The following is a 22,058-nucleotide window of genomic DNA, read 5'->3' as shown; positions in this document are numbered from 1 at the left end:
TAAACTAGCAGGTAAGCCCGGCGTTGCCCGGGCAAAAAATAAGAACAGACATTAAAGTTATTAGATTATTTCGTACTTCTAACCTTTATATAAATCAAGTACTATAATATAACAGAACTACAAAGGTTATCTTACGTAAGGGTTTATCACACCAAGTGACCAATCTAACAGATTTTAAAAACACTTTAAATTGTGTAGAGGAGGAAAGAATTTTTCAATCCTCGTAAGTCCTCGTAAATATCGCATTTATAGAAAAATTATTAGATTTGGTTTGGTTTATTTGGTTACGGCGATGCCTCTATTTAGGTGTTACTAACGTGAAGTAACACCTAAATAGGGTGGTCATCTTTCCTGGCGGTCTTGAGGCATTCGAGCCAATCCGCCGTGTAGCTGTGGCCTGGCATATCCACTGACCCAACATCTCGGTCGTGTCGGAACAGAACAGATGGCGAAAGATTTGTTGAAATGGCCATCCTGCTTTTTTCAATACAATGATGCGGCCATTCTCAAACTCCGTAATGTATTTTACTCAATCGTGAAGGCAGGCCTGGCATTCGAAGAACTCCAAACAACAGGTAAATTGAAAACTCTGAACACGACCTCCGCCGACCTTTTTATAGTGTACTGCGGTAGCGGTTTCAAAGCAATCGAGCTGCAATTTGAAAAAAATTGTAGATTTATAAATTCCCACTCGTCCGTCCGTCAGTCCGTCTTTCCTTACTCTCGAGAACGGAATTAGACAGATGAAATCCGAGACCAGATTTGGAAACTAAAAGGCTCATTATTACGAATTCACAATATTCGAAATTTTTATAGTTATATTTAGTTTTTAAATATTTTTTTATTAGCAAATTTATTTTTATGCAAATCAAAATCATAGATTTGGGCCGTCCATAAATTACGTCCACGGTTTATGGGAGACGACTTGCGAAAAGTACATCAGTGTAGACGATGGAAAGGGAGAGTCCAGACAATGTCCATGTGGACTTCTTTAGTGGTATTAATGGCGCGCACATTTGTTCTTATAAGCCTAATTGCTGGTCATGTGAATAAACTGCAAGTTTGAAAAATTCTGTAAATATTTTCAATGTCAGGAAGGTCCGTGAAGTATATTGTACGCGTAATTAAAGGGAAAAGGGGGTTGCCAAAAGTGCACCATTGTAGGAGAGATGGTCAAAGACTGCATAGGTTATTAATGGACGGCCCATTTAATATCCATACGGTATTTTTCAAGTGGATTTGTCCTGAAAAGAATTCTCTACATTGCTGGATTAATAATAATCTTAAGGGTTTGTCAATTCAGTTACAAATTTTGCAGCTCATATACTATTAATTAATCTAAAAAGTTAATTATTATTATCGCTTACGACCATTATGTTAAATCGGTAATTTGAGATTACTTTATTACTTACATATTTTAAAATTACAAAAATAATAATAATAATAATTCGTACATCAGTTAAATAAAAGACGGAATTTTGTTTTTTAATTAGCAATTTAATTATAAATTAGAAAAATATAATAATTATTATAATCTCCATTTTAACATAGGTTAAAATGTTCTCACTTTATTTATTATGGAAGCTTATAAGCACCGATAGAAATATTTGAAATGGATTTTTAATTGATCGAGACGTTTACACTTGCACATTTTTGCTCAGAGCTATTTCGTTAGGTGACATTTTAGGAATGACTTTGATAAGTTCTTCGATGCCTTCGCGAAGTGTCACAGTCGATTTAAAACCCAATTTCGACATTTTCGAGTAAGAAACGACGTAATCTCTTTTGTCTTTATCTTCGCCGCAATCGGATTGCACGATGATGCAATCCGGAATGACGTCGCGAATAGCCACCGCCGCTTGCCATTTAGTCATGTTCATGGTTTCGTCTCCCACATTAAAGGCTTGACCTTTCATAATATCGTAATGACGTAAAGCGAAGAGGAAAGCCATGCAAGCGTCCTTAACGTGTAAAAAAGTGCGACGGAAAGATCCTTGGTACAATTCTAAATATTTGACGGTCAAGGCTTTCATCGTCAAGTCGTTAATTAATAAATCCAGTCGCATGCGTGGCGATATGCCAAAAACTGTAGCCAATCTAAGAGCTACGCCACCTTTTTTAATAACGATGCTTTCTCCTCTGGCCTTGGTAGCTCCGTAGAGAGTGAGAGGCGATATCTTCGATTCTTCCGTGCAGATACCTTCGACGGCACCGTAACACGAACCGGTCGAAGCATAAATTAATTTCTGATGGGACTTCATACAATCGACTAAGCACTGTGTTCCGTATTCGTTTACGTTACGCGCCAGTTCCGGATCATTTTCGCAAGCCGGATAACCGACGATGGCAGCTAAATGAATGACGGCATCCACCTCTTGAAGAACGGATTCTAATTTGAATTTATCCCTGATATCACCTTTTAGTAATGTTAAATTTGGATTATTGGCATGAGATAACAATGAAGAAATTCCATAATTGAACAGGTCGTAAACGGTTACTTTGTAGTTTTGTTGAAGCATAAGTGGAACTAATTTGGAACCGATGTAACCCGCTCCTCCTGTAATTAACACGTGGTCGATTATGTTGTTTCTGGAATCCGAAGAAGAACCATTTTGAACGGGAGTGTGTTCTGGCATCTTGTTCTGTTCTGTTAGAATACATAAAAGTGTCATTATTTAAAAAATTAAAAGACAACTGAAATTTCAAAATGTATGCATATGAAATCTAAATTGATGTAATTATTGTTTAATTATAATTATTCCATTTAATAAAACGAATTTTAATAGTGAAAATTATTTTTCTGTGTCTTTCCCCTAAATATCTGTCCAACCAATGCAGATATTAATTTAAGATGGGGAGGTTTTTCAGATATGGCCCCGCAAGTTATAAAATTATATTTTACTCGTACAAATTTTTAGTGTATCAAATAAAAACCCGTCTCTATTCTCAAAATCCAGCCTTTGCCTTTTTTTTATTATACAGTAGAGCGTCGATAAGTGGAACGTCGGTAAGTGGAATGGTCGGAAAGTGGAACGATTTTCAGTCGGACTGTGTCGTGCTGATTCGAATGTTTTTGATACTAAATTTACTTCTAAAGTATAATTTTCATGTTTTTTATATTCTTTAATATATTTATTTTGTTTGTACAAAATGCAGAAATAATTTTTAACGATACGATAGCCTCGATGATTATTATAAAAATTTTCGTTAGGCTTAAAATCGACGAAAATTCAACACGAAGCGACACGCAACGGAGAAAAATTCAACAGGAAGCGATACGCAACGGAGAAAAATTTGAACATCGGACAGGTTAATGTATTTTTTCGTACAAAGTCGGAAACTGGAACAAATCTGGAAGGACCCCAATTGGTTCCACTTATCGACGCTCTACTGTAATTAATAATAGAAAAGTTATTTTATTTTTTAAAATAAAATCTCATTACAGATGGCGCAACACACAATATTTTTAACCGGAAAAGTTACTCAACCCGTTGCTGGAATTTATAAAATTTGCTACGATTACTAAATTCTATCTAATACGACTTAAAAATAATAATAATAATCGTTACATAACTCTGGATATCTTCTATTTCGAAGTTAAGACAATGAAGAAAACCAACCACTTCTGTGGTTGGTGAAAAATGGATTAAAACATAGACTTGAAAATGTATATTTTCTTCATTGTCTTAACTTCGGAATAATAATAATAATAAAACTCAGACTTAAATTATGGGAAACTATCTCTTATTTAGGTGTTACGAACGTGAAGAATACCCGAAAAACTCCACGTGGCCAGTCCAATTGGAGAGGAACGAACCCACGACCAAGTACCAGTGTTTAATGGTTTTATCCTCTCGGCCACTATTGGGCCCGGGGATGAATGGGATCCACAATGGGTTCGTTTAATTTTAAAATAAATAAATAAATAAAACATTCAAACATAATTTACTGTATTTAAATTTTAAAAAAGTATATTACTCGTATGTATTCAATATGGTGTATTAGAACCATATAGCATTTTTTTTTTTTTTTTTTGTTTCATTAATTAAATAGATTTGTAATAAAGGACTGAAGAGGGACAGAAGCATTTTCCTGTTTAATAAAGTTGGCATAGTCGATTACTGGCGTGTGCCCTGTGATTAGTTCCTTTAGTAATTAAGCATAAATTTAATCACCAAAAAATTTCTCTTAAATTTTAATTTAAATTCAAATCAGATATTCTCGGAATCAGGTTAATAATGAGAGTTTTCTAAAGACGTCGTTTTTCTAGCGACTATCCGGTGTAAGCGATGAGCCCCATTGAACACAGGTAGTCAGTTGCGTGTCTTTGTTTCTCCTGTTTTCGTCAAATACTTTGATTACACTTCATAAAATAGCATTGGGTTTTGTCTCAGATATGTCAAGCTTTGTCTCAGATATGTCAAGCTCCGTCCCGCCCCATTATGGGTTTGGTTAAACACCTGATAGTATAATTAAAAAGGCTCTGTTAGGATTTCAGGGGGGTATCGTTAAGCTAACCAATGCGATAAAAATCAGTTTCTATCCGAACCACCTGATGGGCGTTAATCGACCGTGAAAATGCTATTCTGTGATGTACAGTACAGTACGTTTAGATGACAGATACGGTGGGTCGCGTATTCTTTTAATATGAAATTTTATTTGATTTTAAGCTACGTGATATTTATCGGGACTGATGCCCCGAAGACCTAGGTTAATATTGTCTTTATTTAAAAAGGGAGGTGAGGGGATTTTAACGGTTAACGAGCAGTTATTTATTGTGATGTCGTCACAATGCCGGACTGCAAATTTTTATCATATTTTTAATTTCTTTAATTTAAAATATATGCTCTCCACCTCAAATTAGTAGCGGCTTGCCCCTGTACCTCATACTTTTCCGTTAGCAATGGAGTCGTGCCGGTCGTCTACCGAACTCCTTTCAGAGGAAAAATTTAATAGATAAGCAAAAGTAGTCTATATACTCGTAGGCCTATTAACAATTAAAACATGAAATCTTTTACCCCTATGTATTTAATACGCTTTCCTTATTATGTGAAACCCAATGGCTTATTATTAAACAAAATTATTTTTGAGAAAATGTCCATCTGATATCAGGATTTTTCAATATTTTTCTTATAAGAGCCACGTAAGCTGTAGAAATCAAGTATGGAACCAGGTACGAAAGATATAGTCGAAGACTTTTTAGTTTCTAAATAACAATGGTCACTATTAATTCTAATTGACTTTTCAAAACTTTATGTGCTTAAGCTTGTTCGAATGTTAATAAAACATTGTCTGTGAAAACAAGGTTGGGCTGTCCTTGATCCATTTGCTGTAGGTTGGATACTCCCTTGTTAGATACTTAAACAGTTGAAACTCAAATATCCGAACTTGATGAGAGTAGGAGTCTTTCGGATAATCCAGAAACTCGTTTGTTTTTGTATTTTAGGGTACGTCGAGCACTGTGCACTTTAAGTGCACTGTAAAACATTAATAGTGAAATGAAATTACTGTATTTAAAGGTAAATTAATTTACTCAAAATGTAACGTAATGTTACATATATATGACCTAATTTCGTGGCGCTACAATCGACAGATGTCAGGAGAGTTTGTCTGTACAGAGGCCAAACTCTTCCTGTACTTTTATATTGTGTAGTATTATATTCTTTGTGATAGTAAAACGCTACAGCTTTTCTTGTGTTTTTGAAAATACAACAAACGAGTTTCTGGATAATCCGAAAGACTCCTACTGTCATCAAGTTCGGATATTTGAGTTTCAACTGTATATACCGTATATAGATAACACAAAACCGTTTATTTATTTATTTTGGTTGTTTTATTTTTTTGACTCCTATTCCAGCCGTATTCCTACAAAATTTTAATAGTGTATTTTATTAATACTAAAATCTTTACACTAAACTCATGATCGCATCCATGGGGCAGTAGCGCATTATCCTATGGAAAAATGGGAAATTGCTTGGACCCCACCAACAGGGAGCCCAAACCAATCTTCTATAAGAAAATATTTTCCCCAAAAAATTCCCTCGAAGTCAACACTGTACGTGGGGCCCAATTCAAATTTGTCTAAGCCCCATGAAGCGCCACTTCTTGGGGAATGTCTATAAATGAGTGTGTATGCAGGTAATCGTTACGATGCGTTACAAGGGATGGGAGTGTTTACAAAAACTTTAAGTAACGCCAGGGTCTCGACCCTGGGATAACAGAACGATTCATTTTTGTTTATGAAGCGTCGCATAGACAACCGAATTGTTTACGTCACGGCTTTGTACGTTTTACATTATGTTCGGTACCTCGTACTGTGTATTATTCCTCAGTGTAATTAAGGGAATCGATCGAGTTTATGCGTTACGTAATTTTGGAAGTGGGTATGTGCCACGGCGTACGGAGGGACGATAGTTGAAAAATATAAAAATAGCGCTACGTAATTTATGGACGGTCCCATTGTACTTAGTATCACAATATTGTTTTAAACTTGTTTCTAAAGTATCAATGTTAAATAGTAAAAGCTCTTGAAGTTACCAAAAATAACACAGAATTAACATAAGCGTTTCAAAGTCTTGTAACAGGTAAATCGCCTAGCTTTTATATTCACGCCTTATTCAGAGAAGACAAACGTGTTACATGTAAAAAAAAATGTTTGAAACCTAATATATGCCGTAATCTATATATTTTTTAATAGTAAATGTTTCAAAATAATACTGATAAAACATACCGGAAGTAAACGACACATTAAAAAAGAATATGCTTAATTTAATTTCTATACGATAAATACAACACGCAACAATAATATAACACACAAAGCAGTGACGTAAACAGTACTGTTCGCTATGTAACACTTCGTAAACAAAAATCAATCGTTCTGTTACCCCAGAGCATTACGTAACGTTTTTATGAACATCCCCACCCATTGTAACGCACCGTAACGATTACCTGCATGCCTACCCACCCATATCTGCGTTACTTAATTTATGAACGGCTCCTTACAGAATGCCTTCCATTCTCATATATTAATTAATTAATTAATGAAAAATGATATTAATTGAAAAAAATGCACAATTTTCTCATGTCTATAGCAGGATACAATTAGATATATTTATATATTTTTCAACTTTGTGTAATATATTAATGGAATAGTTTAAAAACAAAATTGTAAACATACCCCAAATTCCAGAAAAAAATATTATTTTATACAAAATACCAAGTTTATGATGTTATTTAATGTAGATTATCCTACATCCTATCACATTTGTTCTGCAAATATTCTTCATCTTCCTATCGAAAGTTCTGCAAATATTTTCTGATAGTAGGCTTATAAGAACAGATTCGTAAGCCACCAATGAAAAACACGTCTATGTAGGCAATACCTCGACCCCCCTCTCCCAGTGGCGTAGCGAGGGGGATGAAAGGGGGTATATCACGCACCGGGCGCCACTCGCAGAGGGGCGCCCAAATGGTTTCCAAGACAAACTGTGTGTTTCTGGAGAGGGAGAGGGGCGCCAATAAAGTGTCGGGCGCCAGTTATGTTCGCTACGCCACTGCCCTCTCCCATTGTGTACGATGATGTACGTTTTGACATCCTCTCTTCGTAAAATTGTACGCGTAATTAATAGACGTCCCACGATGTGTACAGTATTACCAATGTTATACACATGGAAACAAACAGAAGAATAAGAATGTTTTTATTAAATTATGCCTCTTGTACATAAAACATTCGCCTAAATATTTAAAAATCTAGCATTTGATAAACAATTTTTTTTTTGTTTTTTGCATTAAAGTAAAATTAAATTATTCACGTGAGCCATTGTCATAAAAAAATAACACACTAATTTACCCAGTGAGGAGCAACGTGACCTTTCTAAGTTTTTAATGCCGCGATTTAATTGAAAAATCGAATTAAAATTTATCGTAATACAACGATTAACACGGCGAAAATTAAATTTAATTCTTTGATTTATTTAACTTTTTATCGTCGCTATTATTAACTTGCAACGACGTCGCTAAAATTTCACTTCCTTCACCTTTTAATAATACAATAAATAACAATTAAATTAATAAAATTGAAAATAGGAAAAAAATGGGGATATTATCGCTACTTAATTAACGCATTAAATTAAATAAATATAAATTTAATTAAAATTAAATCGTCTTACTTACAAATCGCCCAAAGCTTAAGTCGACTTCCTGCTTTTAACAATGTCCAATCTCTAGCGACTATGAATTTTTATAAATAAATATCTCTCACGTGATAAATCGATTTGCGATTGGCTAAAAGTTCAGCGCGAGATTTAATATAGACGTCACGTATTTTTCGATCCGCTTTTTTATTCGATTAGTAATAAGTTCAAAGGTCGCTCCGTATATGCAAATGATAAATTACGTAATTTATATATATATCACAGCAATTTCTAGAATTACTTTCACGTCGTTACATAAAATAAAGAAAAAATTATGTTGAAAATTTAATTATAAAGTAATGTTCTATACGCTTGGGTGGGCGATTCTCGAGTTAGAAATGGATTTATTCTTTAGAATAAATTTCGAATTTACCCTTGAAACTTTGCTGGGGGCATCTTCTTTAGAATACGTATCTTTTCCTAAGAAATTATGGCATGACCTCAAGTATCAAATGATGTCTGGTTATAGTCTCTTTACTGAACACTTTTTATTTATCATTTAAACTGAATGAACTCGTTGCTTTCTTAAATGTTTTCTTATTGGTAATACGATTCCATTACTTGGAGAATGGAAAAAACTGTGCAGTGCATTTATATAGATAGCAACAAGATGTGTAACTCTTTTATTAACTAACGATGATGCAAATCAGATCAATGACATCATTTTGTGTAATCAGAATGCTCTTTCTCCTCCCATATTGCATAAAAATATAAATGCATTTATTTATTTATTTATTTTTTGTAAATAAAAAAGACTTAGGCAATGGATAATATATGTAAAAATTTACTTATTCATTAATCATAGTGGAATAATAATCTTCTATATATTTATGTAATTATGCAAAGTGACTCCATGGAATAATTGTCATTCCTAATCTTCTATATATTAAATTTTTTCATGATAAACTGCTGTAAAAAAATATATTAGGGATATCAAAATTCAATACCCTTACAATAATTTTATTGATGATACAACAAGTCCAATAACAAATTTTTCCCGGGAATGTTTACGAGTTTTTAATTTAAAAATATAAAACTCTTTTAAATTATTAAGAAAGACAAACAAATTACAATATTTTAGTTAATTTAATGTGTTGAAAAACTTATATATATATATTATAAGTCAAAATATGTAGGTACATTTCTTTAAAGGGTTATATACCATTTAACATATCTGCACCGAATTTGGTATGAATATTCTTTGACACCCTAGAAGAAATACTATGGAGTTTCCCCGAACACCCCTAAAACCCACTCCCTCTTAACTTTATCCCGAGCAATATTTTATGTTTTGTAGTTTAATCATTTTAGATATACTCGAGTCAATGAATGTACACTTTAGTCACCGAGACCATTATCGAATTGCTTTTATTAATTAAAAACTAACAGATGTGCCGGGCATTGCTCCAGAAGCTAAAAATTAAATTTATTTTTTAAAAAAATCTATCATACGAATGTTATAATTAAATAAATATATTTGTTAACGTTCTTCTATATTGTAACGTGTCAAATTTTTTCAAATATATATTTATTTAATTTAAAAATAAATAAAAAATATTATGCTCTTTACCTTTAACCTTTATTTTAATATTTGTATAAATATAATTATTCTTTGCAAATATTTTACAAATAGCCAATAAAAAAGATAGACACATTATTTGAATAAATTTCAAATATTCCTTTAGAGTTTTAACCTTTTAATGTCTTCCGGCCTGAAATCGGATCTGAAAGATAATGATAAATTTAATCTCTGTTTATTCAAAAATAATAATAATAATAACAACAATAAAATAATGAACAAAAATTTTATGTAGAAACAATTCATAAAGGAATTAGAGCAAATTAAAAGCTTAAATAGGGACAATTAGATAATATTAATATATGAATACATTTTGCATGAACAGAGTGGTAGTACTAATGAAGGCTTTCAATAGCAGTGACCTTTGCCCTTTTGATATTTAAAAATCTGTAAAAATACAATTATTGTAGAATTACAATTATAAAATAGAATCATTTGGTGCAAAAGCAGTACTATTACTTTAGAGGCACCTACATATTGTGGGCCTAGGCATGCCATATTTCTAAATGTGCCATGCAAAATACAAATAAATATTTTTTGAAGTCTTACTGAATGACCATATGACCATTTACGCTAGAACACGTTTGATAAGACTTCAAAAAAATTTTTTTTTTTTTTAGTATTTTGTCTTCAATACTATGAGGGTTGCTTAAAAAGCTTACAAGGCCAATATTCCTGGAGTTTTGTTTGTTATAGAGAAGTGAGAAGTGTGCGGTAGTTCCAATACATGCAGTTGGCAACTGTGCAGAGTTTCGGCCACACACCACCTACAGTGCTAGTTGTAGGTAAACACAAATGGCGACTCGTTTGGAAAACTGGTCTTGCGAAGAAATCTGCTCAGTTATTCGATTTCTGTGGGCGAAACATGTAACCACGGCTGAAATTCACTGGCAGCTGGTAGAGGTTTATGAAGAGACTGTAATGTCTTGTCGGCATATTGCAGAATGGTGTCGGAAGTTTGCGGCCAGTAGAGAAAACGTCACCGACGAGGATTGCAGTGGCTGACCCAGCACGGCATCAACAGATGTCAACACAGCTCGCATGGAGGAGCTGATTCAGGACAACAGGAGGATCATGTTACGGCATATGACAATAGAATTGGGAATGTCATTCGGAAGTGTTTGTCACATTGTTCACAATATTCTGCAGTACCAGAAAGTTTGTGCCCGATGGGTTCCACAAAATCTGTCCAACCAACATGAGGAGAAGCGCATGGGGGAAAGTCTGCAACTTTTGCTACGGTTTTCCACAGAAGGGAACAGTTTTCTTCACAACATTGTCACAGGTGACAAAACATGGATCAACCGTTTACTGCTGGGGTACACCCCCAGCAGTAAGCAGTTGTCAATGGAGTGGAAACACACCTCCTCTCCAAAGACAAAAAAGTTTAAGGTGACACCATCTGCTGGAAAGGTGATGGCCACAATGTTCTGGGACAGCACGGGTGTCATACTCATGGAGTTTTTGGAAAGAGGGCATACAGTGACTGCTGACCTATACTGCGAGACCTTGAACGATTGCATGAAGCAATCAGGAGGAAATGGCCAGGACTTCTCACTGAAAGCGTCATCTTCCTTCATGACAACGTGCGACCTTATACAGCTCGAAGACCACCACGCTGTTGAAGCAGTTTCGTTGGGACATCATCAACCACGCTCCCTACAGCCCGGACCTCGCTCCAAGCGTCTGTTTCCTTTCTTGCAGGAGAACCTAGCAGGATGACGATTTGCTTCAGATGAGGAAGTGAAACACTTCATGACAACTTGGCTGAACACGCAAGAACAGGATTTTTACCAGGAGGGAATTTTCAAACTCATCACACGAAGTGACAAGTGCCTAAACCAATATGGAAACTATGTCTAAAAATAAACTAATGTATGTACTATCAGTTGGCTGTATTGGTTGTATGAAATAAAATGTACACTTTTCACTGCAGGCTTTGTAACCTTACTTACAAATTTAACACCTAAACACTCCTTCCAGCAGAAATGAACAATAGACTTTAATGCTCTAACATTTTCGGTGTCATTTAGAGGCCTTCTTCAGGAACATACAACCAAAAAACATACTGTTCTATCGTTTGAAACCGTCGAATATCGCGTTCCAATTTTTTAAATATTTAACGATGTAAAACTATAATTTAAAATAAAGTTACAAATAAACTTACTTTTTGATCATCGCTCGTACATAAATATATTTTATCCTGGATTTTTAATCTTTATTTTACAAACTCTTTTTGCTCTTTCTATCTTGCAAGGACTAAGAAGGTATATTATCATGCCTATTACTGTTTCATTAGGTCCCTAATATGCTTAATTTATCTAAGTTAAACCACTGTCTTGAAATTTCCAAGGATCTGATCTAGTTTTCAATCCAAGTCACTCGGAAGTTATGACATCTTTCACCATCTCAATCATCTAGAAATTAAATTCTTAGTAACAGATAGAGTTTAATGCCCATTCTAGAACAAGATGGAAATGACTTCAATTTTCTTTACATCTGTTTTACAGTTTTATTTTTCTCCATCTTTAATTATTATTTGCCAATCCAGTCAAACAATCTCCGTATATATCTCCTCTTTTAATAAAATCCCAACTACATTAAATTCTTTATTCTTATTATCCATTATTGAGATTCTATAAAATTGCTACATTCTACTTTTAGTTTTGTATGAAGATGAAACAAAAGATATGCGGTATCTTCTTTCTCTGATCATAATGTCAACTTTAACCATCCTTTAATTTATTTTAATAGTGTATTACTTCCCAAATATTGCTTCCCGTCTCTCTGCAGACCATGTAGAACTTATTAAGGACATGTTTTGTCTTGTGGACAATAAATCAAAAGGGATAATTTCACATTATCCGTGATACAAAGAGATTCTTTAACTAAAAGCACTTTAACTGAAGAAATTTTTCTTGCCAAAAAGTAAAAGTTCAAAAATATGCGACAAATTTGAATGATGATTTAAATTTTAAATGAAAATAAACAAATTTTGTAATATTAACATTTGTTTTTCTTTCACAAAACCTTAGAGAGAATTATATTTGTGTCAAACAAGGAATGATTCCATACGGTTGAAAGTTTTAATGTGGAAATGTTGCATGCATTATTAGATTGTAGGTTATCATCCTTCCTTTAGAGTTTTAACCTTTAACCTACATTCTTTAATATAATTTTGACAATAAAGTTTATACATTAAACACAGTTTAGCCATATTTTATGCAGAGGTTACATATCAGCCAGAACTGTAAAAAATAAAATTCTATGTATATTTGTGATCAACCTAGTAGTTCTAGATAACTGCTTAAACATGTATATTCAAATTCAAATTTGTTAGCATATTTTGGAATTTATCCAGTTACAAGGGGGATACATTAAATTATAAAACTACAATCTAAAGTTAGACCGAAAATAAAATACAATTTCCTCTAGTGTTGGAGACCTATTAGTATCATGATGAATTGCATATCCAGGTACAGCCCTGTCCAAACAATAAATTTTTCTGAAAGTGAGACAGCTAATCCATATCCCACACTGGGAGAGAATAATGTATCAAGTTTATGACTAATGATGAAAAGAGCTGAAACTGTTTTTGTGTAGAATTAATTTTCATTTTGGCTAGAAGGTAAATTAAATTATTTATTATTCTAATTGCTTTATTCTGTACTCACTGGAGATGTTTTCCGAATGATAGTGTCGAAATAAACTGAATTCCTAAGTATGAAATTTCAACAACTACATTCAATTTATCATTTAAAAGATAAAAATCGCAATCCTGCTTAGCCATTCTTCCTCCTTTTCGAAATGTAAGAATATGGGTTTTATTTGGATCGATCTTCATTTCCAATTGAAAAAATATTCCTGCATCTGATTTAGTTTTCTTTGTAAACCAATTTTGGTTGTCAAAATTAACACAACATCATCAGCATATTGAATTGAATGGACTAACTGATTTCCCACTGAAATTCCATCTTCTTCCCTATTAAACTGCTTTTCAATGTCATGGATCATGAAGTTAAATAAATCAGGCAATAATGGATCACCTTGCAAGAGTCCTCCACATATGTCAAAAGGGGAGTAAGTATTCTTACGAATAGTTCTTACCTATAGTGACCAAATAGAGATTTAATTGCTTTTATAAATAATGAATCTGCACCATGTAGTTTTAGTTTGGCGCACAGATTTTCTATTGATATCGAATCAAAGGTCTAAAAAAAGCTGCATAGACTTTGTGTCTTTTTCTAGAAAGATGGATTTGAATAGTCGAAAGCAATACGTAAGTTGCAACTTCTGTTCCACTCCTCTTAATGAAAGCAAATTGTGAATTTGATATCAAAGAATTCACTCTTGTCCATTGTTCAAACCTATTAGCAAGAACTGATGTAAAAATTTTTCTTAATGTTAAGAATATAGCAATGGGTCTATAATTACTAGGATTTGACTTTTATATATCATCTGAAAGTATGCAGAACACCACGATTCAGGAAAAATGACATGTTCATATAAGAAATTACAGTTGAGTGCCAAAAATTCCACCACTTCAATTGGTAATCATTTTAGAAAACTGACTGGAATTAAATCAGGTCCAACAGCAGTAGTTTCACTTAGTTTACTAATAATGTTTGTTATTTCAGAGGCCTGAATTGGCGGGTTCATCGCCGTCATCTCCTCACCATACACTATAACTACATCTATTTCTAATGGACTAATTGTCATATCTGATTTCCTCTCCTTGAAAAATATCGAACCATTTGACAAAATCAATATATTCTTGGTTTTCCATCCCATTCTCGGACGATATTTTTTTACTGTTGACCAAAAGAAGGTGGTGTTCTTGTCTATTAAAAGTTTCTTATTCAACAAGTTAAAATAGCTTCTTTTCTTTGCCTTTATAAAATTGTTGTATATATATTTTTTGAACTAATACATTCAATTAATAGTTCTCTTGTATTTTTACAAAATGTTGCCAAACTGTATTCTTTGAGTCTTTTGGCCTTATAACAGTCCAAATCAAACCATTCCTGGTTTGATTTGGACTGTCCTGTTGATTTGGACTGTTCTAGGATTCAGTTCGATTATACAGTCACTGAAAATTTCATTTAATTTATTATATATTTCTCTGAAACCTGCCATGAACTAGTTTTATTCTATCACCTATTTCAGACTCAAATTTTTTAATGTTATATTTATATATCTTCATTTGTAAACTGACTCCTTTACTTATCTTCTCATTAGACAGTGATAAATTTAAATTTAATCTAATAGTCAATTGCATTGGAAAGTGATCTGATAAATCATTATTGAGTACCTTGAATTCAACACAATAGTCCAAGATAAATTCAGAACATAAGATATAGTCAATCACCGATGCACCTCTCAACAAAATAAAGGTATGTCTACCTGGATAATCGTCTATCATACAACTATTTAAAATAAAGAAATCACAACTTTTGGCAAATTTAATTAATAAATTTCCTTTCTCGTTGACTCCTGTATCGTGACTTCTTGTATTATAAACCTCCAGATTACAAATTGGACCACAAACCAGAAAGAATATGAAATTAGACTCATTTCAACCTTTAACTGGTGTGTATTAAGATTAAATCTTGAAAATTAAACATTTTCTTGAGTTCAATTTTCAAGATTTAATCGTAATGCACACCGGTTAAAGGTCGAAGCAAGTCTAATTTTATAACCACAAGATTATTCCTGTTACAGATTGAATCACATTTATTTCCAATTCTGGCATTGAAATCCCCAAGAATTAGCCATAACGAGGTAAAATATGACCATTTCAAAAAGGTTTTCTCGATTTCTTCAAATGGACTTCGGAGCATTTTGCAGAGAGGAGTATAATTAATAATTATTGCCAAACAACCATTGGAGAACACATTAAATTTGTGATTTTCTAATTTAATCATAGTAAATATTAAGTAAGTACTCTAATAGGAATGAACCAACTTCCCCAAAGATTTGTTTACTGATAGCATTATTCCTCTCTTCGGCCTACTGACTCCAGGTTTTTTATTGCCAGAACCATAATCTAGTTGAATGATCCTTGCAAGAGTTTTATCTCCTTTTCAGTTAACTTAATAATCCAAGTCTCTTCTAGTCCTACGATATCATAAATTTCTAATAGTTTTTGAAATAGACAGAAAAAAAACTTATTTCTAAAACCTTGAGTATTCCAATTAATGATCTTGATCTCAGATCCTTTGTATAATGTTGGATAAATATCATCAAACCTATCGTTAGTATTCTCGACATTAAATAAATTAGTCAATTGTTTTCCCCGACAGTTCCAATTTATTATTTTTAATTTTAGTTTTTCTGAAAAATTTTGATTACCTTTAAGATTCATTTCATTGTCAGACATATTTACGATATTGAACTTTTCAAAGGGAAAAACAACAAAAAATCTTCAACGTTTACCAATTGATTCTGCATATAACAATAGGTAATTTTTAAGTGATTAATTATTAAATAGTTATCGCAAAGTTTTACTTAGATATCTTGTTTTTTACTTTTGCCTTTTTATAATGACTTTAATTTCTTCCTTTTACAAGAATTTTTAACTAGAACTGCAGACATATTAATCTGTTGCCATTCTCCTAATTCCTTACTTTGTTTAAACTTGTTAAAAACTGAAAATATTCTATTTCTTAAATGATCACATCTTGTCACTACACATGTAATACTAATTTTGGAATTAGATATAGATATAGAATATATATATATATATATTTTACATCTTCTAGTTCAATATTCTCTAATTTTAGAATTTTTATGAAAAAATTAAATATTTCTGTTTTTTATTCTTCTTTAATGGTGGTTGGATAATTATATACAGTGGAACCTCAGTATATACGTCCAATTCGGAATACGTCCTGTTTGGACGAAACAAATTTTGCTCAGTATACGACTTTTGTTCAGTATACGACGTAATTCAATTATAGTGCCATCTATGAACAAGTAGCACTATCGGTGTACTAGACTAGACTAGACGTTCGTGGTCCCACGGTTTATAACTTTGTTAAATTTCTTCTGATTTTAATTTGTAAGTAAAATTTTATTATTTTTATTAATCATGAATTGCAAAAAGGCAAATGAAAAGCAACAGAAAACTAAAAAAGTGACTAGAATCACAATGGAACTGAAAAAAGAGATTGTTGAGAAATATGAAGGTGGCATGGCTGTTCGAGATTTAACTGTTGCATACCATATTCCGAGAACGATGATATTGACAGTCGTGAAAAATAAAGACATTATTAAATCTGCTAACGTTGCAAAAGGGGTTTAATCAATTTCTAAACAGATTATTAGTATTAAGGAGAGTTTGATTTGATTTGATTTAATGATTTAAATAATATAATATAATATACTGTAATAACTTTAAAAATCTATAATAAAATTTATTTTTTTATCAATGTGCTCAGTGTTTAAATTATTTTACAACCCCATTAATATATCATATCAAGAAGATTTTTTTTTACGTGAGAACGGATTAATCATTTTTACATTGCTTCTTATGGGAAAGGTTGGTTTGGTATACGTCCTATTTGGTATAAGTCCAAACATCAGGAACGGATTAAGGTCGTATACCGAGGTTCCACTGTATTATTTTATTTCTATTAGTATTATTTACTAAAGTATCTAATTTATATTGAATTAATTCTTTTTCTATTTTTAATTTATTAATTTCTATATCCAGTTTTTTTTATTTCTTTCATTAATTAATTGCAGTTGGTTTATAGTCTTTAAAATAATTTTGTATAACATTAATTTCTTCTATAATCAATGAAATTTGACTAACCAACCTTTCGTTATTCAAAGTAATCAGTTCAACAATTTTTGACCATAGATCTGCAGTTGTAATGTCTTCGGCTTTTACTGTTGATAAATCTTGCGAAGAATTTGACTTAAGTTGCTCAGTTGATTGAATGGGAGAATCAGATTTCCTAGCTTCAGTAAATTCAGTAATTAGTTTCATATCCAAATCTGAAGAAGTTGCTTTACTAGAAAGTTGTTTTTGTTGATTTAAAGGTGGTCTTCCTCTTTTTGCTGGAGATCTTTGCATAGGACCAGGGTTTGGTTGAATCCCAGAAATTAATAGCAGTATTAATATGAACTTATTTTTGTTAATTTTCACCAAATTTAACAGCAAAAAATCCATTAAATTGTTTATTATTAAAACCTAACTACCTGGAGAAAAAAGACGCCAGTAACATTGAAGACCAGTGTGTCCCCCCATTTATGTAAATATTTACAATTAACAGAAAAATAAAAATGTGTTTAAAACATTTCACAGTTGATTTTACTATAAATACAGATTTTGTAATAAAAATAGCTTGGGCATTAATCAGACTTAACCCTGTTCATCCAAGGGTTAATGTAATCATTTACCATCTGCAAAACACAAATCTGCATACATTAATCCCACATAAAACAAGGCCCTACTAAAATAATCTATATTTATTATAATAAACATGAGGAAGTACAATTTCATGCCTATATCATAACAAGTACTGAATAAATAGAAAAATAATATAATGCATTCACATGGTATTTTTAAAGTTTAATAACTTAATAAAAATGTCTCTTTTGCGAGAAAACTAATTTATAAATAATGATATTCAAAAGTTTCGTATAATTTATATTTAAAATTTAAAATTTTAAATTTACCTCAAAGCTAATATTTGTCTCACTTCACTTGGTGTCAGTCTCCAAGTTAAAGAACCAGAATTTGGACCCCAGAGATCTAATATTTCTGTAACCTGCATATAAACAAATTAAAATTAAATTTGAAAATAAATTTTTGTACTAGATATTAACTTTTAAATTATGCTTACTGTTTCCAGATTTAAAATTGTTGCAATCTGTGTTAATCTTGCAAATTTATCTCGTATGGTCCAAGTAGTTACAGACGTTAAATATGAAACAAGTGATCTGAGTTCTCGATCAAACTGCAAGCCTCCAAGCTGAAGTACATGATAAAATTTCTGTTAACTAATACTTTTTAACTTTCGTTTATAAACTTAAAATTAATACCTACTCTGTTAAAAGTACACTTTTTAATCACTTTTTCCAACTGGTGAGTTAATTCAGTAGTCAGATAACTCACTAATGTATCATAATTTGTGGGAGTCAAGCTTTCCTATAAAAGTTTTTAATGAATTAGTAATAATAAAAACCAAATCTTTCAATCTATAAAAATTATGTAAAAGAATTTCTTACTTTAAAAGATTTCAATAAATTATCAATATTCAACATAAAACTTTGAACAAATGGTCTCATTCCATCATTTGCTTCATACTGAATAAATTCTTCCTAAATATTAAAAATATTATAAACTTAAATATTAACGAATATAAAACAAATACTCGTTATATAAATTTGTTTCAAATTTCCTTTCAGTGTATAAAAAATATAAAATGACAAAGGTGGCCAAACAAGAGCTATATATTGCCTCAGGAATGTGTGACAGCCTCATCCCCTACTGTAATGGTATTTTACTTTACATACACTTAAGATACTATAAAGAGTGGTTATCACAATTCTATAGTGAACATTATAGTTTCTTTACTGGTACTTTATGACAAAACTAGGTAAACATTTGTTTAACTCCTTCAACTTTACGAATGTGCCTTTAGCTTTCAGTTCTGTTCAAGGTTAAGTTGCACAGTATGCTACAATTCATGCGTATATCACGTAACAATAGTCAGAAAATTTTTTAAAATATTACATATGTGTAATACTTTTATAATTACTTTTTAAGATTGTAAAAGAATTATTATATAAGAAATTGTATAAATATACAGAAACCACAGTAAAGATCTAGAAGGCTGCAATTTCACTATTATAGTAACATCCTATAGATGACTTACCACAAAAAACGAAACTTGGAAAAATAGAGAATAAGAATAAAACTCATTTTTCATAAATAAGTAAAAGTTTACTGTTGTATCCTTAGAAATAATACAACAGTAAAAAAAATTCTCAAAAGAACAGCATCTCAGTAACAGAAGCATACAACATAACAGTTATACAACTCTAATATATCTTAGGTGCGTTAACATAAATATTGGCCACAATTATTATTATTATTTTTTATTTTAATATATTAATGGTACTTTGATATAACATTATGTACTGTACAACATGTTTCTTTTTCTTTTCCTTTGCTTTTCATATTCAATTTTTTCATTATATCACCTGGACCTAATGATATATTATTATTAGCCTATAACAGGAGAGGCAAACCTATGACATGTGCCCAAAATGGCACATACAGAAAAATCATCTGGCACAACTTATCATACAATTTTGATTTGTCATCTGTCTTTTTCAATCGTTCTTTCATCTTTTCACCCGATTATCCTCTTTTTCAATCAGCTCTTTCACATTTATTCCAATTAAAGCATATTTGTTTAATTTCTTTAAAAATATTGTTCTTTGAAGTTTAAAACTTTGTCACATTTTATGTGACAAAATAAAGCTAAGTATGCTTACTATATGGCATGCTTGCTCAAATAGGTTTGTCATCTTTGGGCTATATTTTAATTTTATGTGAAATATAACTTAATTTTGATTTTCATTAAAAAAAATAATAACTTATGACAGATAACTAAACCAGTTTTTAGAGTAGTTCAACTAATATAAAAGGTTATAACAGGTATTAATCAGATTCAAAAGGTTGGTCTCAAACTTTAGGAGTGTATAAAGGGATTGAAATGTAACAGCTTTCAAAGAGGAATTTGTGTTTGCTAGTGTAATTCTGAGTCAGTACAAGCCATCTAATGTAAATTTTTTGAGACATATCAAAAGCCACATTTATGAGACACTGGAAGACCAAAAACACTGTTATAGCTAGAATTCTTGCAGCAGTAGATATGGTCCAGATGTCTGGATATTTGAGATGATGCACCAAAGTTTCCTTTCAAAATGCAATGCTGCACTGAATGTGGGAGTCATCAATTCAAGTAACTTTTGTAACAGCACTATTTCATGTGTATTACATTTACATTAATGCACTCTTTGTTTTATTATTAAACATTTATTCATTAGTTTGTTTTATGTTGTCATGCTATCTGCAGTATAGTTCCTTACATTAGATGGCTTACACTGACTTGGGATTACGTCAGCAAATACATCTTTCTATTCAAACCCCTCTATATATTTCTGAAGTTTGAGATCAGCCTTTTTGAATCACCCTGCATAAATAATGTCATTAAATGCTTAAAGCTCATTACAAAAAACAGTTAGTTTTATAATGATAAAATTAATTTTAACAAATTTGGCAAATGTTATAAAATTCAAAATATAATAATGTTTCCAAAATATATAGATTTTGAAAATAAACACAAAGTAAAAAAATTTATAATAGTAATAATGTTTCCTATTATGACTTTTCAAGACTTAAATAAAATCTTGATTTAAATAAATTATTTATTAATTTATATATAAACTTTTATAATCGGTGGTATTAAATACAGTAGACCCCCCTATAACACGGGTTCATATAAGACGGATTCGTATAACATGATGGAAAAATTGAGATCGTGTTTGTATAACACACTAAAAGAATGACAGATTGTCATGGCTGACTTGTCTCTCGACAGGATTGGTCAAATCTGGACCAATAGCGGACATTGCACAAACCATTGAGTTTAAAAGAGCAGCAGATCTACCCCTAAAAAACATTTATTATTCAATGACCATAAAAATTATATTTCTATTAATGATGTCTCTAAAGTTCAGCGAACTTTTCACAGAAAGAATAACTTATCAGGAAACACGTCCGCCATTCAATGAGCCGCTCTGCGACAAAAACAAGCTTAAGCAATGGTGTCTTCGAACGGTGCGCACTTGGTAAGTATTCCTACAGTTTTTTGTTTATAGCATGGTTTATATGGATTATTCCCAAAAATTTATACGTGTTTTGGAAATGTTCAAATTAGTCTAGAATCAATTAATTTTATGGAAGAAAACCTTTCAAACAGCCGTACCTCCTAAACTGCACAAGTGCCGGGCTGTGAATGGCTCATGTATTTGTAAAATCTAAGTGACTCGTACAACATGGAATGTATCTACCGTGTTATAGGGGATCTACTGTATACAATTTTCTTTGCTTCTTAAAGTTAAAAGAAAATATTATTATTAAAAATACATGAATTTCTTTCATATAAAATAGCAATCTTTAAAAATCTCGATTGATAGCATTTTGAATTTTCTTAAATTTTGTCAAAATTACATTTAATATACGAATATTGGAAAGAACAATTTCC

At 31.7% G+C, this 22,058-nt stretch overlaps 2 protein-coding genes across 3 annotated transcripts in view; both read right to left on the bottom strand.

Annotated features, from left to right (window-relative positions):
* Window positions 1–1,604: 1,604 nt before the first annotated feature.
* Window positions 1,605–8,321, bottom strand: LOC136983930 (GDP-D-glycero-alpha-D-manno-heptose dehydrogenase-like). Of its 2 annotated transcripts, none has more exons than XM_067280818.1 (2): window positions 8,173–8,321; window positions 1,605–2,647 (listed from the first exon to the last, which is right to left on the bottom strand). In XM_067280818.1, the coding sequence occupies exon 2, from the start codon at window positions 2,634–2,636 to the stop codon at window positions 1,638–1,640; it is 999 nt and encodes a 332-aa protein (XP_067136919.1). In that variant the 5' UTR covers window positions 2,637–2,647; window positions 8,173–8,321; the 3' UTR covers window positions 1,605–1,637. The 2 variants fall into 2 exon arrangements, with proteins under 2 accessions (XP_067136919.1, XP_067136920.1); XM_067280819.1 differs by having other exon boundaries at window positions 1,605–2,665; window positions 8,186–8,272.
* Window positions 8,322–9,749: 1,428 nt separating this feature from the next.
* Cog4 (conserved oligomeric Golgi complex subunit 4) overlaps window positions 9,750–22,058 on the bottom strand; it is a 37,038-nt gene continuing 24,729 nt past the window's right edge. Inside the window, exons 19-23 of the mRNA XM_067280827.1 lie at window positions 19,009–19,101; window positions 18,827–18,928; window positions 18,624–18,752; window positions 18,457–18,548; window positions 9,750–9,916 (exon numbers count right to left, since the gene is read on the bottom strand). Coding sequence (XP_067136928.1) covers window positions 9,874–9,916; window positions 18,457–18,548; window positions 18,624–18,752; window positions 18,827–18,928; window positions 19,009–19,101 — 459 coding nt within the window. The 3' untranslated portion in view covers window positions 9,750–9,873. The remainder of the gene's footprint in view (window positions 9,917–18,456; window positions 18,549–18,623; window positions 18,753–18,826; window positions 18,929–19,008; window positions 19,102–22,058) is intronic.

The sequence above is a fragment of the Centruroides vittatus genome, unplaced genomic scaffold (genome assembly GCF_030686945.1).
Source record: "Centruroides vittatus isolate TY-2023 unplaced genomic scaffold, ASM3068694v2 contig_897, whole genome shotgun sequence".
Classification (NCBI taxonomy): domain Eukaryota; kingdom Metazoa; phylum Arthropoda; class Arachnida; order Scorpiones; family Buthidae; genus Centruroides; species Centruroides vittatus.
The sequence above is the reverse complement of the archived record's forward strand: the minus strand, read 5'-3'. Positions and strand labels throughout refer to the sequence as shown.